At 42.1% G+C, this 15,119-nt stretch overlaps 1 protein-coding gene across 1 annotated transcript in view; it reads right to left on the bottom strand.

Moving 5' to 3' along the window:
• Positions 1-13: 13 nt before the first annotated feature.
• Heatr1 (HEAT repeat containing 1) overlaps positions 14-15,119 on the bottom strand; it is a 50,591-nt gene continuing 35,485 nt past the window's right edge. Inside the window, exons 30-45 of the mRNA XM_010621986.3 lie at positions 13,288-13,518; positions 12,046-12,172; positions 10,635-10,795; positions 9,856-9,902; positions 9,273-9,396; positions 8,144-8,284; positions 7,187-7,479; positions 6,334-6,484; positions 5,231-5,389; positions 4,969-5,103; positions 4,724-4,828; positions 4,474-4,642; positions 3,571-3,725; positions 2,784-2,942; positions 1,754-1,862; positions 14-929 (exon numbers count right to left, since the gene is read on the bottom strand). Of these exons, the coding sequence (XP_010620288.1) occupies positions 841-929; positions 1,754-1,862; positions 2,784-2,942; positions 3,571-3,725; positions 4,474-4,642; positions 4,724-4,828; positions 4,969-5,103; positions 5,231-5,389; positions 6,334-6,484; positions 7,187-7,479; positions 8,144-8,284; positions 9,273-9,396; positions 9,856-9,902; positions 10,635-10,795; positions 12,046-12,172; positions 13,288-13,518 (2,355 nt within the window). The 3' untranslated portion in view covers positions 14-840. The remainder of the gene's footprint in view (positions 930-1,753; positions 1,863-2,783; positions 2,943-3,570; positions 3,726-4,473; positions 4,643-4,723; positions 4,829-4,968; positions 5,104-5,230; positions 5,390-6,333; positions 6,485-7,186; positions 7,480-8,143; positions 8,285-9,272; positions 9,397-9,855; positions 9,903-10,634; positions 10,796-12,045; positions 12,173-13,287; positions 13,519-15,119) is intronic.

Below are 15,119 nucleotides of genomic sequence, written 5' to 3'. Positions count from 1 at the left end.
CACTAAATTTCTGTATTAAATGAGATCAAAAGCGACTCATTGTGAACATTTTGTGGTGTCTTAGTCACACTTTCTTGGGACAAAACACCCAACACCCACAACTTAAAAAGGAGGAGAGGTTTATTTTGGCTATTTTAGTCCATCGTTGGCTGGCTTCAAGCAGAAACAGCATGCCAGAGAAAAGCTGCTCACCTCATGGGTCCAGGAAGCAGAAGGAGAAATGGGGAACTCTTCCAGGTAACACTCCCCAGTGATTCTACACCCCACCTCCTGCACATTCAGCTTTGAACTCTTAAGTGGATGGATTACTGAGGAGTATAGCACCCCGTGATCAATCACCCTCCAAACCCAAGACGTTTGGGGGACATTTTACATCTGAACTGTGACACATAAGGTAGTTCTCCAATGCCTTAAAAATGAAGGAACATTGATTTAATTTTATTTGATTCCTCAAGTCTAGCTTCACCAGAAAAATCTAGCTTCACCAGAGATTAGAGAACTTCAAAACCTTGAAAGAATGTAGCAATACTTACTTTTTCATACAAGTACCTCTGGGATAATAACCAAAAGGAAATGTGGCCCACTGATAACATCATTCAGAAAAGACGAAGACAAATGCTTAGCAAACACAGTCTATACAGACACCATGTTCTTATTTACTCTTCAGCAACTCTGTACAGATGGCAGAAGAGGCTTACAGGGATCCTGTGTAAAGCAGTCATTAAATATAGTCCTAGCAGGTGTAAAGGCACCAAAAGTAACATGGCACCAGACACCCCAAAATAAAAAAAGGAAAAGTAAATTTGAACTCTCAACGGAGTTTGGCCTTCCAAAGAAGTTTCAGAAGTAGCTCTGGAGTGGCTCCCCTAGTGTGACCTCCAGCTGTTGAATGGTCTTTTGGCACTGGTGTTCCACTTCTTCACACTCATCTACAAGAAAGGAAAAAAATCTAAATTAAAACCTGTCATAGGCCTGATTCTCAATGCCCCAAGCCCTCTGACAGTCCCAGAAGCACAGCCAGGAAGTAGGGTAGGGGAACTACCTCCCTCCTCCCTCCGGCTTTCATCCCTCTTACAACATGGCTTTGGCAGAGACTAGGTAGATCCCTGGCATAGAAAGACACAGCCAAACCCAAAATTCACTCCTTTAGAGGCTCGCATGAGCCTCAGCAGTCAGACTCTGTGGAGGACACACTTCTTTCTACAATACAAAGACTTGGTGTCCTTGCTACTGCTTCTGCTTAGTGAAAAGAACAGTGAGGTACAGGCCCCAGCGCATCACAAACCTGGCTGTTTACACCAGCTTTACTGGCTACACTCATTGGCTTTGCTGCCATCATCAAATCATTTACACCTTTAAGCCTCTATGTCTTCCTTTGTAAAATAGGAACAATGGTGTTTACCCTAGTGGGAGGCTTCAATGAGATCATCCACGTAAGCACCTAACACTGAGAACACTGGATATCCTGACACTACACACTGATACAATAACCCCACATCTGGGGACCAAAGTATTCAATCATGCATAAAGTATGAGATTAACAAAAAACAATACTGCAGTTTGTAAGAGCACAAAACCCCACAGGCATGCAGTGACAAACATACTGTAAAAAAAACCTCTGTGGACAGTGAGGTGGTTCTCCTAGTCTGCAGAGGACTAGACCTGCTGACATCATACTCCATCCACAGCTGTGTCACCCAGGCACATATCCACAGAATTGTACTGTAACTACTTTTCAGTGTTGGGGGATTACCTTCCATCAGTTCTGCTAAGAAAGGAATGGATTCAGGGAGGAGGACAATATAATTCTCCTTTAGTTTCTCAGCCAGTGCCAACACAGTAATCAAGGTTGCAAACCGCACCTACCAGGGACAAGAGTAAAGAATAAAAAGTTTACTTATTGTCTATTGTTATGTTTACTATCTTAAGGCCCGATTCTAGACAAGCTCTTTTAAGACTAATGTTACTTCTCAAGCATTTATCTCACTTCTCTGTTTAATCATTTGGGTTCTGTTTGGAATATGGATAACCATATTGTTCCCTCATGAATGTCTTTTTATGACATAGTCCTAAGAACAAACAAAAAAATGCCACATACAAACTCAAGTGTGCCACTAAGTTTAACTGTGTTGGAGCTGGAATTTTTCATTGCAGCCTCATTATTTTTACTTCTTGGCTAATAAAGGTTTGAAGTTTAAACTGATACATTCTATTAATAAATTGGTTATATCCCTTGAGATTCTAATACGGTGATTAGTTTGAGAAGTGACAATTCAATTCATTGCTAAAGCCACTTGTAAATAAAGGTGTGGAATTTTAACCTTCACCCAAACTACCCAGGTCACTGTATTTCTGTAGCCACCACTCAACAAAAAAATCAGAAGCCTAATGTGTACAGAGAAGATGCTCTGACACACTGCTGTACCTCACGGGAGTGTTCTGTGGACAAAGCAACTGTCTAAGAATCACAGTGACATTTACATGGCACTTAAAAACACCAGGAATCATTTCAAGGTTTTGCCATTCAAGATCTGAAAGTCTTTAGAAGTTATCTCAATGTCTGTATCTGTCACACCACGGGTGGTTGGGAGATGGTGTCCATTAGTTATAAAGTCTATATGTAAAGTAAGAAATTTCTTAGGCTTCAGTTTCACTAACACCGTAGGCCAGACTTCCAGCACTAGAGGACAGGTGCAAAGCTGTTCCCTGCTGCTGTACCTGAAGCCTGTGCCCACAAACACATGCAAGTCACTTAGGTGGTTTGGGGCCATGCAACTTCATACCTTTGGCGAGGAGTCTCTGGTCTTCAGCAGAATCTGGTAGTTCAATGGTTTCCACAGAGAATCGTCTGCCATGGCCACTGAGAACTGTGCGATGCAGGGTATCAGGTGCTGTGTCACCCGCTGCTGGAACTCCTCTTCTCCTCCAAGCCTGTTTTCCAGCTGGAAGGAGGGAGACGAGGACTGTGAGCAACAGCTCTCATTTTTTCTCTTCTGTCTGAACACATACCAGTGTCTAATGTTACCATCCTTTACAATATGAGCAGGCTCAAACACTAGGTCCCGCTCTGCTGTAATATTGTCCCTCCACAGCAAATGTCTTACCTTCTGCAACTCAGAGTTTGCTGCTCTTAGCACCTGCCCTGTCCCTTAAGAAACCATGGAGGATTCTTTTCTCCAGGGGCTGCCATGCCCTGAGACAGGCCTGATGGGACACCATTAAAATACAGCTTTCAAAATTAATCAACCGTGAACTTTTTGAACATTTTGAAAAGTTCAAAAGAAAAACTCCATAATGAAGTCAGAGCCTTTAAAAAAATCAATTTTAAGTCATATAAAAGGATACCCCCCCACACACCAAAAAACACCCCACAAGAATAAAAACACCTTTTTAAAAAAGGCTCACAGGGGCCAGGGATTTAGCTCAGTGGTTCCACCACCTGCCTTGCAAGCACAAGGACGCAAGTTGGATCCCCGTTACCAAAAAACAAAAAAAGACTCAAAGCTATCCTTTGGCAAACACAAAACCTGTCTCGGCTGAGTGGTCAGAGGAGACAGCCCCACCAGTTACCTGATCCACTAACGGCATCATGAGGGCTTCTGCTCGCTCTTTACTCAGAAAGTGCTGGGTATCAAAGAGGAAAATCTTATATAAACAGTTCAGAATAAACTGTAAAAGTAGGCAGCACTTCTCAGGGTCCTGTTCAGAGTCAAAAAATGCTTCATCTGCGGATGGGAAAAGAGGTTAAAAAAGAAAAGGTAAATTTCAGAATTTAATCTCCAGTGTTTAAACCTGAATAACTTAACTACAATCGGAAGACTGTTTTAGAAATGCTCTACAAATCATAATCAGGATCAAAGCCAAACATAATCAAAATAGATGGCACCCTAAAAAACTGGTTACTTCTGGAGTTGGTAAGATCTGGCAAGTCAAACCTTCAACTTCAGTCAGGTCACTAACTAGCATTAGAGAAAAGCCCAATCTTGATTCTTACTTTGTTTTTTTAGACAAGGTCTCATTATGTAGCTCTCAGGCTGGCCTTGAACTCACTATACAGCAAAAGCTGGCTTCAAACTCATGGCAATGCTCCTGCCTCAGCCTCCCAAGTGCTGGGATTACAGGCATGTGCCACCACACCCAGCCCAATCTTAATTTTCATTATTATTTTTAGTGCAAGGATTGAACCTAGGGCCTCAGGCATGCTAGGCAAGTGCTCTACTACTGGCCTACACCTGCAGACCCAATTTTAATGTTTTAATCATTTCTAGTAACTAATAACTGTTTGCTTTATTCTTTCTCCTGACCATTTGATTAATAAAGTTTCCCCATTATGCTAAAATAAACACTAGCCTAACAACATTACAGAAAAAAATTCACTCTCCACTCCACGTTTAGTATCTTGTCTAGGCATAAGGTTGCTTCTAGCACTAACTGCTCACGTAAAGGTACAGCATGACCAAGAAAGCTACTAACCTGTTTTAGAGATGTTCACCTGGTTCAAGGTGTCAGCAAAAGGCTTCACCAAGTGGCCGGCAAAAAGAGTGAACAGCCCCTTCAGTTTCTCTGCAGTTCGGTCGGCCAGGTTGTAAAATGTCAACAGCCTGTCCTTTGGGGCACCTTCTGTTTTGGCCCAATCAAACAGCTGAAACCGTAACAGAAGATGAGTATATTCCACCATCCTGTCCTATCTCATCACGTAAGAGGCAGAGAAAGATGGGCTTACCTTGAAGAACAGTGGTCTGAAGGTGACCTCAGACAGTTTCACAACCATAGCCACCAGGCAGTCAATGATACAACTTTCTGTCTTCCCAATTTCCTCCAAGTCCTCCTACAAATGGGAGAGTTGATTTAGTAGCCAGAGTACTAACTAAATCATTTGGCAAGTACAACTGTTGTACAACCAGATTTTTCTCCGGCTCTCACCTAAGTGGAGATCAAAGCTAAGATGTAGGATAAGGACCAACTTACCTCTGAGTGCTGTGCCCGGAAGTCCAAGGCCTCTAGGAAAAAGGTCGTCAGCTGAGACTGATAAGAGGTGAGCTCCTCTTTTTTCATCACCCCGATGTGCTCTTGCAAGATGCCCATGAATGGGCTCATGTGATTCTAACAGGAACACAACAATGAGATGTGCCATTTTCATTATTCCCAGAGCTCGGCAATGTCCTTTCATAGGAATTAAACCAGCACATGCCTCCCTCTCCCTTCTCCAAAGTCCATCCAATGATCTTACCTTCCAGTTCTTCTTTATCTGCTTGTAAGTCTTGCCAATGGCTGGCAGCAGGACTCGGGGGGAGAGCTTGGTGGCCAGTGTCTTTTTAAGAGATGTGAGACGGATGTTAGCCTGTGACGCAGAGCCCATTTCACTGGTGATTTTCTCCAAATGAATCACCTAGAGGAATACAGAAAAACATAACTGATCTCTGAATGTGTTGACAAGCACACACAGAAAGAAAAGGGATGACAGTTAATTCAAATGCTCAGCACATTTAACACCCCAAAGAATCCCTCGTAAAGCCAGCCTTTAGTATCTGTGGGCAAGATGGGGCAGTCAGGGATGAAGAGAAACAGCTGCTTGTGGAAGTACTCAGAATACCCAACTGACGATTTCCTTAGAGGACAGGAAACTAGGGACAAGAGCCAGGATCTTTCTTGCCAAAAAAACCCAAGAAAGCTCCTTACAGCCAGTGCCCCCTTTTTAAAGTGCCAGTCATGGAACCCAGGGCCTCATACATGGTAGGTACATGCTCTACCACTGAGCTACATGGCTAGCCCTAGAAAGCTGCTTTTCAGCTCTGGGTGGAAGAGTGTGAATTGGTTAAATCATGTTCATCATAGAAGTAAACTTGCTAACTTCATAAATGGCAGATGATCACGAATAATATACAACAGAATAACAGAGAAATGTGGGCTCAACACTAATGGGTGCTTTTGATCAGGAATACCATCTGCTCACTGTGTGTGGACAGGCAGCTGCATTTTAGAAACTGGGCCTTTGCAATAGGAAACCTTCCACATCAGCAAAAAGCAGGAGTGATAACAGGTGGCTCTTCATGCCCAACCCCAAAGATCTTGCCGAGGAAAATAAAAAGCAAAGAATATATCCTGCACTGTTAACAAAGAGAAGCGCCCCATTGAGAAGTGATTCCCAGGTCAGTTTCACAGTGAAGCAGAAGGGACAATAGAGGAGAAAAACAGGCACACATTTGGTAAGAACAAGCACATCTTTTCAGAAAAAATCTGCTAAACAGAAACACTTAACTAATACAATAATAAAATTGGTAGTCCTTCACTTTTCCCTCCACCCTGTGTAGCACAAGGGTTACCCTAGCTCACCTGGGACAGAACTCCTTCCAGGTAGGGGCTGATGAAATGTGGGAGGGTCTCGACGACCTTGTGCAGGGCAGCCAGGGCACTGAGCAAAGAGACCTCACTGTGGACCAGCTCGCCAGTGCTCTTCACAGCTACCAGCAAGGATGGCATCAGTCTGGGAACAAAGAGCAAGTGCTTCAGAATAATCACACAGAAACAAGAGACCAGACGCTGGAGCAGAGAACAGTAAGAATAAATCCAAACCAAATTGTTAAATCACCATATACCCACAGCAACACATTTTATCATATAGCTAAGAGCAAGAGATCTGGCAGTGCCAACAGTACTGACACGACAGGAACTGTTAAAATCAGAATATATCAGAATCTAAATTACTGGACACAAGCCATGGGTCAGGACTGTGCACAAAGCCTGGCCATCCCTGTCTTGCAGAAATCCTTGGGGGTGGCAAGCACCATCTCTGGTTTATAGAGAGCAGAGCTCTCAGAGGTTAAATTGGTCATAGGTGGACAGCTAGTTCCAGCTGGAGCTACAGATGGAGTTAGGAATGTCAGACTTCCTAAGGCAGTAACATAAAGGCTGCTCCAGCACTGCCTCTCTTCAGGGAGCTGTGACACTGCTTTCCAAACACAGGTAGTCAAAGGGGAAAAGAAGTGGGGGACAAGCAACTACACAAAGAAGTGCCTCGGAAGGTAAATGGCAATGCTGTTTTTACTAGTCTGAAGAGAAGAGCAATTCTTTAACAAATCTACTTTTTGGTAATTTCCATTCTGTGGCCAAAACAAGTCACTAAGGCATGATTCTCCAATCTGCCTGGGAATGTGGTGGTTTCTGTTCCACAACTCCAGCAGCATACCTGGGAAGCTGGGGGATGGCCAGTGCCTCCAGGGTGGAGGCCACCTCTGCTATGCACAGCAGGGCACTGCCCAGGACATTCTTCTCTTCCTTTCTTTCTGGAGCAATCAGTTCCACTGCAGCATTCAACACTGGCACAAAAGGCTCTGGGTTTTCTGCACCAAAGTTCTTGCACAAAAGCTTTAGGGTATACAAAGCTGTCTGTCTGTTAATTGCTTGTTCTTCTTCTGCCTCCTTTTTCTTATGTTGCACAATGACCAGAAGGACTGGAATCAGTTTTAGGAAACGGTACACCTAGAGAACAGCCAAAATCTCCAAATAATTAAAGTTGCAAAAACTGCCAGTCCATTTTCCCATCTTCACAGCTTGAGACTCTAATGGAGAATGAGGGTTCCCAAGCCACATGACTATATGAAAGCAGTTGTTTTTTCATTCTCTTTACTGATAGGCAAATCGTATGCTCTCTGACCAACTTCTGATTTATATTTATATGAGGCATCCTAGCAGGAAAGGGTGATTAAAATGCTAATGCTAAAGCAATATATAGTCAATACCAAACAGGAATTCCATTCTAAGAGCTCTTACAACACATGTGTCTATTAGAATACCACACTTTATTTTTTAATTTTACTTATTTATTTATTCTTGATACCGGGGATTAAACTCAGGACTTTGTGCTTGCAAGGCAGGTGGTGGCATACCACTTTAAACACACACACACACACACACACACACACACACACACACACACCCACCACTTAGATGATATAACTATTTTATGTGGTACCAGTGGAGAAACTTCATGAACTAAAGCCGTTTTTTTTGGTACTGGGGATTGAACTGGGAACCTTGTGCTTGTGAGGCAGGTAGCAGAACCACTGAGCTAAATCACCGGCCCTAAAGCAGCTCTTAATAAAGCATGGGAAGGACCAAGGTCTGCAACATGACCCTCACTCACAGTTTTCCTTTTCCAGGATGTGCTATGCTGCAGCTTGTTATTCAAAAGATCCAGTGCTTTCCGGCGTACAGATGGTAGGGGATTGGTCACCAGACCTCTAACCACGGCAATGAATGTCTCTGTGGGCAGCAAGGCATTGACCTATAGAGTTTACATTTAACACAAAAAGGGGGAAAAAAAGAGAAAGAAAAATATCAACTTCAATCACAATAGACTTCTATGCTTTGGTAGGTGCTAGGTATTTCAGACCTAGTCATTCTTTTTTTTTTTTTTGGGGTACTGGGGATTGAATTTGGGTTCTCCTGCTTGCAAGGCAGGCGGCAGAATTACTGAGCTAAATCCCTGGCCCTGGACCTAGTAATTCTTACAATAACTTTTGAGGTAGTTATTATTTATCACAATTTATCAAAGAAAAATGAAACAAAACCTGATGCTAAGAATAAACTGTTGAAGCCATATAGCTCATTCAGCTATATTTAAATATAACCCTAATTTCAAAGCCAATATACCTAATAGATATTTGAACTTTACTGCATCTATATTGTGTATCTGAATACTAAAAACATCAGATTTAAGCCAGGCATGGTGGTACATGTCTGTAATCCCAGCTGAGGCAGGAGGATTACAAGTCTGAGCCCAGGTGTTCAACTTATGGAGATCCTTTCTCAAAACAAAACAAAACACCCTACCAGATTTATTGAGGCACCTATTTTTTTTTGGTACCAGGGATTGAACTCAGGTCCTTGCACTTGCAAGGCAGGCAGCAGAACCACTGAGCTACATCCCCAGTCCTGAGGCACCTACTTCTACAATATTAAAATCTGTATTGTGTTTTAATACAGTAAAACTGATAGGGAAGACTTTTCCGGACAATTGTATTTCTAGTCATTAAGAGTTTTTTGAGAAAAATCTGAGTGTCATATATTATTAAATTTATTCTTAGTAAAACTTTAAGTCAAATAATTTCTTAATGCTATAAAAACTAGTGACAAAACAGGGCTGGGGATTTAGCTTAGTGGTGCTGCCTCCTGCCTTTCAAGCGCAAGGCTGAGTTTGATTCCTGGTACCAAAAACAAAACAACAAAAACTAGTGACAAAACAGTGATTAAGGGGAGAGATGAAGACATACCTTATCTAATAAATCATAAGTTTTGCTAAGGAGTGCTCGCCAGAACTTCACAGTGAGTTTGTCTGCGTTTTTTTCCATGGACTGTGCCACAGTGTTGATATAGCCAAGAACGGTCTCGAGCAACCTAAAACACAGGAGCTACACTCAGCAAAAAGCAGCTAAAGCATTTTAAGAACTTGGCTTTATCTCATGCAGAATGTAAGAAATTCAATAATTTCATACTAAATTATTTCAAAAATTATGTGGAAGGAGAGATTATTACAGAGAAATACCATTAAGAAGTAAACAGAGGCTTCTGGAAGGATATTCTTCCTCAGTCCAGCTCTGGAACTTGGCAACTGCCAACTCTAAAAATAAGAGTGTCTCTTACTTTTAAGAAAAGTACACTAAAGTATCAGAGGAAAAAGGCATAATGTATATGGCTTAGTTTCAAATGGCTCAGAGACAAAAATGTACACAGAGAACGACAAAAGTGTCAATTGGAGAACCTGGCTATAAAGTCCATGACACTTGTGTTTTCTACTCTTCTAGTCTTTCCGTAAGTTTGAAATTATTTCCAAACAACAACAAAAAATAAACATACCTCTGTTCAAGGCCATTCAAAATCTGAGGACCACCACTTTCAACCACCTAAGTTTTAAAGAAGGTTCCATTAGAATAGTATAGACCCTGCTAATGAAGTCATTTGAAATAGGTTACATAAAACTCAAGGTATTCATGCAAACCTCTCCATTTAACTGCTTTCTGGCATTAGAATTTAATCAGGTTCAGATCATCCTCACTGGAGTATAGTAACTCCACCTCTCTTAATTTATTTCAATTATTGTCTATTTGTTCACCGTGGCACCCCAGAAGTACTCCCCTACTTGTCACCCATCTTGCATAGATAACACTATTTTGACATTTAAACATGTAAATATCACTTTGCCTCTTTCCAGAATTATGGAACACATCTTTTTGTGTTTGGCCTCTCTCTTGCAAAACTGTTTCCCTGAGATTCACCAGATGGCTGTGTTGTGCACTCATATTCACAAAAGACAGACAATTTATCCACGGCTCTTGGGAGCTGCCATAAGCAATGCTCTCATGAGCATTCTTAAAGATGGCTTCTGGCATAATGTTCATTTACTTCTGCTGAGTATGCACCTCTTGAAAATGAAACCGCTGGGTGGTACGGCTTACGTATTCAACCCTGGTAGGTCCTGCCATGAAGTTTTTCATGGTGAAGTGTACTAGTTTTCTATATTCACTAGTCATGCCTCACATTTTCATAAGACATTTGCCAAGATGTAAATTTAAAACACAGTTCCTTCAGCAAAAGTAAGATCATTTTATCATAAGTATATTTAAAGAACACGTTACCTTTTTGAGAAAATTATTGGAAGCCAGGAGCTGGGCCATGAAGGACACTGACAAAAATTTAAAGTGTCTCAGTTGCTTGCTTGTGTGAGTGTCCACGTTAAAGATCTGGAGCATCTCTTCTTGCGACTCACACTTCTTTGATACTGCCTTGGCAAGAGTTTCTAAAAAACAGCAACAGAACAGGTGACCATACTCAGCTTCTACCCGATTTCTTGGCATAACGAGTTCTAATACAATATGAGGGGACACAATTTCAGACGTAAACATGTTCGGCTATGACACCCAGCCTTTCCTCTCCCAAAGCAGTGAGAAATGGGAACATACTTGCCAAGACAGTAACCCACTGTCCTGAGGTGTGTAAGTCAAGAAGCAAACCCTAATAGGCAACTGAGAAAGTCAAATAGGAGATGAAGGTATTCCAGAAGGAATCTTGCACTCCTGGTTCTGGATAGATTTTCTGGAGCCTCAGGGTCACTTACTTCATAGCCCAGGAGGCTGGAGGAGGGTTATTAGCCTTAAGGCATGGCACATAAAAGTCTGAAGATGTATGTTCTAGACTACCAACTCTACATGTAGAATTCCTTGCCCAGGTGTATCTAATTTAAACGGGTTTGGGGGTACAGTGATCAGGGGCCCATAATGGGTTAAAGACTATCACTCTAGGGAAATAAAGGGGTAGTTCAGTGGAAGAGCACTTGTTTAGCATGCACAGGCCCTGAGTCCCATTCCCCAAATCACACAAAAACAAAACTTAACAACACTGTGCTACAGGGCTCACTGTGCAGACTCTCCCTTAACCGAGTTGCCACATACAGTTCTCAGGGAACTTCTTGGTCTGCACCCACTAAACATGAGCTGACTTCATGACAAGGCCAACAGCTAGTCTCAGGGAATCTGTGGAGCCGGCTCTCTACTGTATCTTAGTCTGCTTCAAAGGCAGGAAACTAAGAATGTTCAACATACCAGACCTTCCTTAAGCCAGACTTGCTGATGCTAGGATGATTGGAATTGTCTTCAAGACTCTGATATGTGAAAAAACTTTAATATTTCCTTTTGATATAAATGTCTTCACAGGTATTTCAGTGGGAAGCTTAGAAACAGTTACGGTCCAGCTACCTTACTGCCATGTGAACATAATTCATCTTGGACATAGGTGACATTCCCCATCCAACACGAGTGCAAGACACAGGAATAAAAGCACTGTGTGAGAAGGGGCAGGGGCACTGCTACCACTGACCACTTCCTACAGGAGCCAGAAAGTACAGTACAATAATATACTGAAATTAAAAGTGATTATTGTACCCGAAAAGCCCTTCTAAAGGCATATGATGGTTCTAAGGATAACAAGCGTTTCCTCTTCTTCTCCTTGGCTCTCAGACTTGATGGCAAAGAGCACTGGAGTTACGCTTACCTTCTTTATCCTCAGGCATCTTTACTAAATACTGGAGGATATCCATTAAGCTTTGAATCTGATGCTGGACACTAAATTCACAACAGACAGAAATCCAGAATTCAGTATCTGCCTCTAAAATAGCATCCTGTATGGAGAGAAGGGACAAGGTAACAAAACTGGACCTAAGAAATAGGCATTGGTAAGTACAAATGAAGGGTCATGTTCAAAAACTATTCCTTAGCATACATACTGTCACTATGTGACTTTCCTTATGGTCCCTACCAGATAAGTAAGTTGGTAAGCTTATGTTAAATAGCTGTTTGTAAGAAATGCGAGGGTAGACTCCCAGAAGAGTCTATACTGTGACTTCCAGAGAAATTTTACATCTTACTACGGAGTAGCTCTAGGCCTACTCCAGGATTCCATTTCGTCTGTAATGTTTTTTTGTTTGTTTGTTTTGTTTTTTGGTACTGGGGATCGAACTCAGGTCTTTGCGCTTGCGAGGCAGGCCACTGAACCGCTGAGGTAAATCCCCGGCCCTTTTTTTTCCTGTAATGTTTTGTTGTTTTTTTGTTTTTTTTACGGATCCCATTTCTAAGACATCACTTACAAACATCCTTGACCCATGAGCTCTGCCCTTGTCTATCCAAATGTGACCCTTCCAAGCAATCACTAGGTCTGTACCGCTGATGTGGACACTCCCTGTTTCCTGACAACATGCCTTCAAGGCCACTTTTAAGAGACAGTCTCACCAAGTTCCAACCCTACTTTGTTGGGCTTAAAACATAACTGCCCAACCTGGCACCAGAGATGGTTCTTAGAAAAGGCAAATTGTCTTTAGTAGTTGTTTTGGTAGTACTGAGGATCTACATGCCACAGGCTCTGACAGCAAGTTGTGTTTATTTTTGCAGTTTGCAGTACTGGGGATTGAACCCAGGGTCTCATGGTAAGCTAAATCTCCAGCTCTTCTAAAAAAACCTTTTTCTCTGGAGATAGGGTCTCATTAGGTTACCCAGGCTTCCCTCAAACTTGTGATCTTTCTGCCTCAGTCTCCTGAGCAACTGGGATCACTGGCGTGTGCCACCAAGTCCAGCTTCTAGAAGCATCAGAGTAACAAAAACATTTTTGAAAAAGGTACTGTGGGCAAGTTACTGTTAAGTAGTGCACAATGAGTATCACCAGCCCCACGTTTAAATGGACAAGATCACAAAATCTGTGTCAATGCCACCGCTTCCTGTCTTACCACCATACCCAACATACCTTTTCTCCATAGGCAGCCACCAGCACTGTTTTAGTGACATACTGTTCAAAGAGTAAAACAAGGAGAACCCAGAGGAACTTTTCTACGCCTAGCGTATCGATGAGTTGAACAAGGATAGGCAGGCGCCTGTGCTCAGGAACATGTGGCAGTGCATCCACAAACACGCTGATGATTTTCACCACTATTTCTTCCACATTTCTTGTGACTTCTACAGAGTCTCCCGTATCAGACTGCAGAACAGCAAAAGGACATGAGTAGGTGAAAAAGTAACTTTCCTAAAAATAAGTCTGAAGTGGACAGAATAAGGCTTTTCAGAGTTGTCAAGTTATTGAAATAATTTTAATAATCAAAGCCCTACAAGTAAAGAGCCAAGAAGTACCTATTATATCCTAGCCACTGTGGCCCCAAAGGGAAAACAGTGTATGGTGTGAGCCATGCCCCAAAGAAGATTTATAAACCCCACAAAACAGGCTGCAGTCACAAAAAGTAACAACAGGAGGCAGTGAATGGCATATGTCAAACGTGGCAGTGACAGCAAGCCTGCTTGGGCCTCCTGAGAAGGTTGTGCACGCACAAGACGGTGTGCTTTTTGGGAAGAATGCATATAACCTAGGTGGGCAGAGCACAGAAAACCCAACGGCTTCCTGCTGCTCTCAGAATAATGTTCAAACCATTTCACTCTGGTGCTGGTGATCAAAACAGTAATGCCAAATAAATTTAAAAAACAAAGAAACTTGGATGAATAACCTAATGCCCTCTACCCTGACCTGTCTCAATGTTGTTTTCATTATCAATCCATCTACATGACATTCTTCAAACCCTGAGCACATGCCCAAGCCAGGCTACTGACAGGCTACTGATGCTGCTATTTCGCTGTCCAAATCCTGACCTCTACTAGTTCAAATTCTACTTAAGAAATTGGCCATCCCAGTCCATATGGACTTTTCCCTCTTCTGAAACGTAGCAATTATTAGTGCATTTGGCACATAGATTAACGCATAGGGCTATTTTTTTCTTAAGACATGTCTATACTCACCTGCTTGTGAGACACAGAAAACACCAATTTAATATCAAGATTAATATGCTCATCCCTGGAACAGCTGAGACACGAGACATCAATAACTAGGGATAAGCAAATTACTCCAGCAGACAACCAAGTCCTTCCACCATTAAGATTACTTTTTGCTTCCTAATTGCTCTATCCTCACTGGCAAAGCCAACCTCACTTCACTGAGCACTTGCCTCCTACATGCTTGGTAAATGTTTGCTGGACTGCATGTAAAAAACTGGCCACTGTGGCTCTAACAGCTCCCCTCCCCTCGACCTTATTAGTTTGTTAGTCTAAGAAACTGTATTGTCAAGCAAACATGGTATTCTGAAATAGACAGCTGATATAAATTCATTCCATCAGCATGAAGCTAAGAACTTTCATGGTTATAGCATCAAAGCACAGCAGAACCACATATTATAGGTTTGCTTGTATTTCTGGCAAAATTCTCAAGACTGCTTCCTACCTTCATCCCTCTAAAATTTAGGATGCACAAGTTACTTAAGCACTTAAGAAAGGCTTTCGAGGGCCAGGGATTTAGCTCAGTGGTGCCGCCTCCTGCCTCACAAGCACAAGGTCCCAAGTCCAATCCCTAGTACAAAAAAAAAAAAGGCTTGACTCCACTTATGTGCAAAATTTAAAAAATTAAAACTTATGAGGGGGTGAAGGGAGGGTAGGGGTAAGGGGAAAAAAATAAGAATCAAGACTTGTCATGTAGAGGTACAAGATCCCAACAATGAATGTAACTGTACTGTATCCCTAAAATGTACCAATAAACTCAAC

This window comes from Fukomys damarensis, unplaced genomic scaffold, assembly GCF_012274545.1.
Source record: "Fukomys damarensis isolate Sample0158 unplaced genomic scaffold, DMR_v1.0_HiC HiC_scaffold_10, whole genome shotgun sequence".
Lineage (NCBI taxonomy): Eukaryota > Metazoa > Chordata > Mammalia > Rodentia > Bathyergidae > Fukomys > Fukomys damarensis.
The sequence above is the reverse complement of the archived record's forward strand: the minus strand, read 5'-3'. Positions and strand labels throughout refer to the sequence as shown.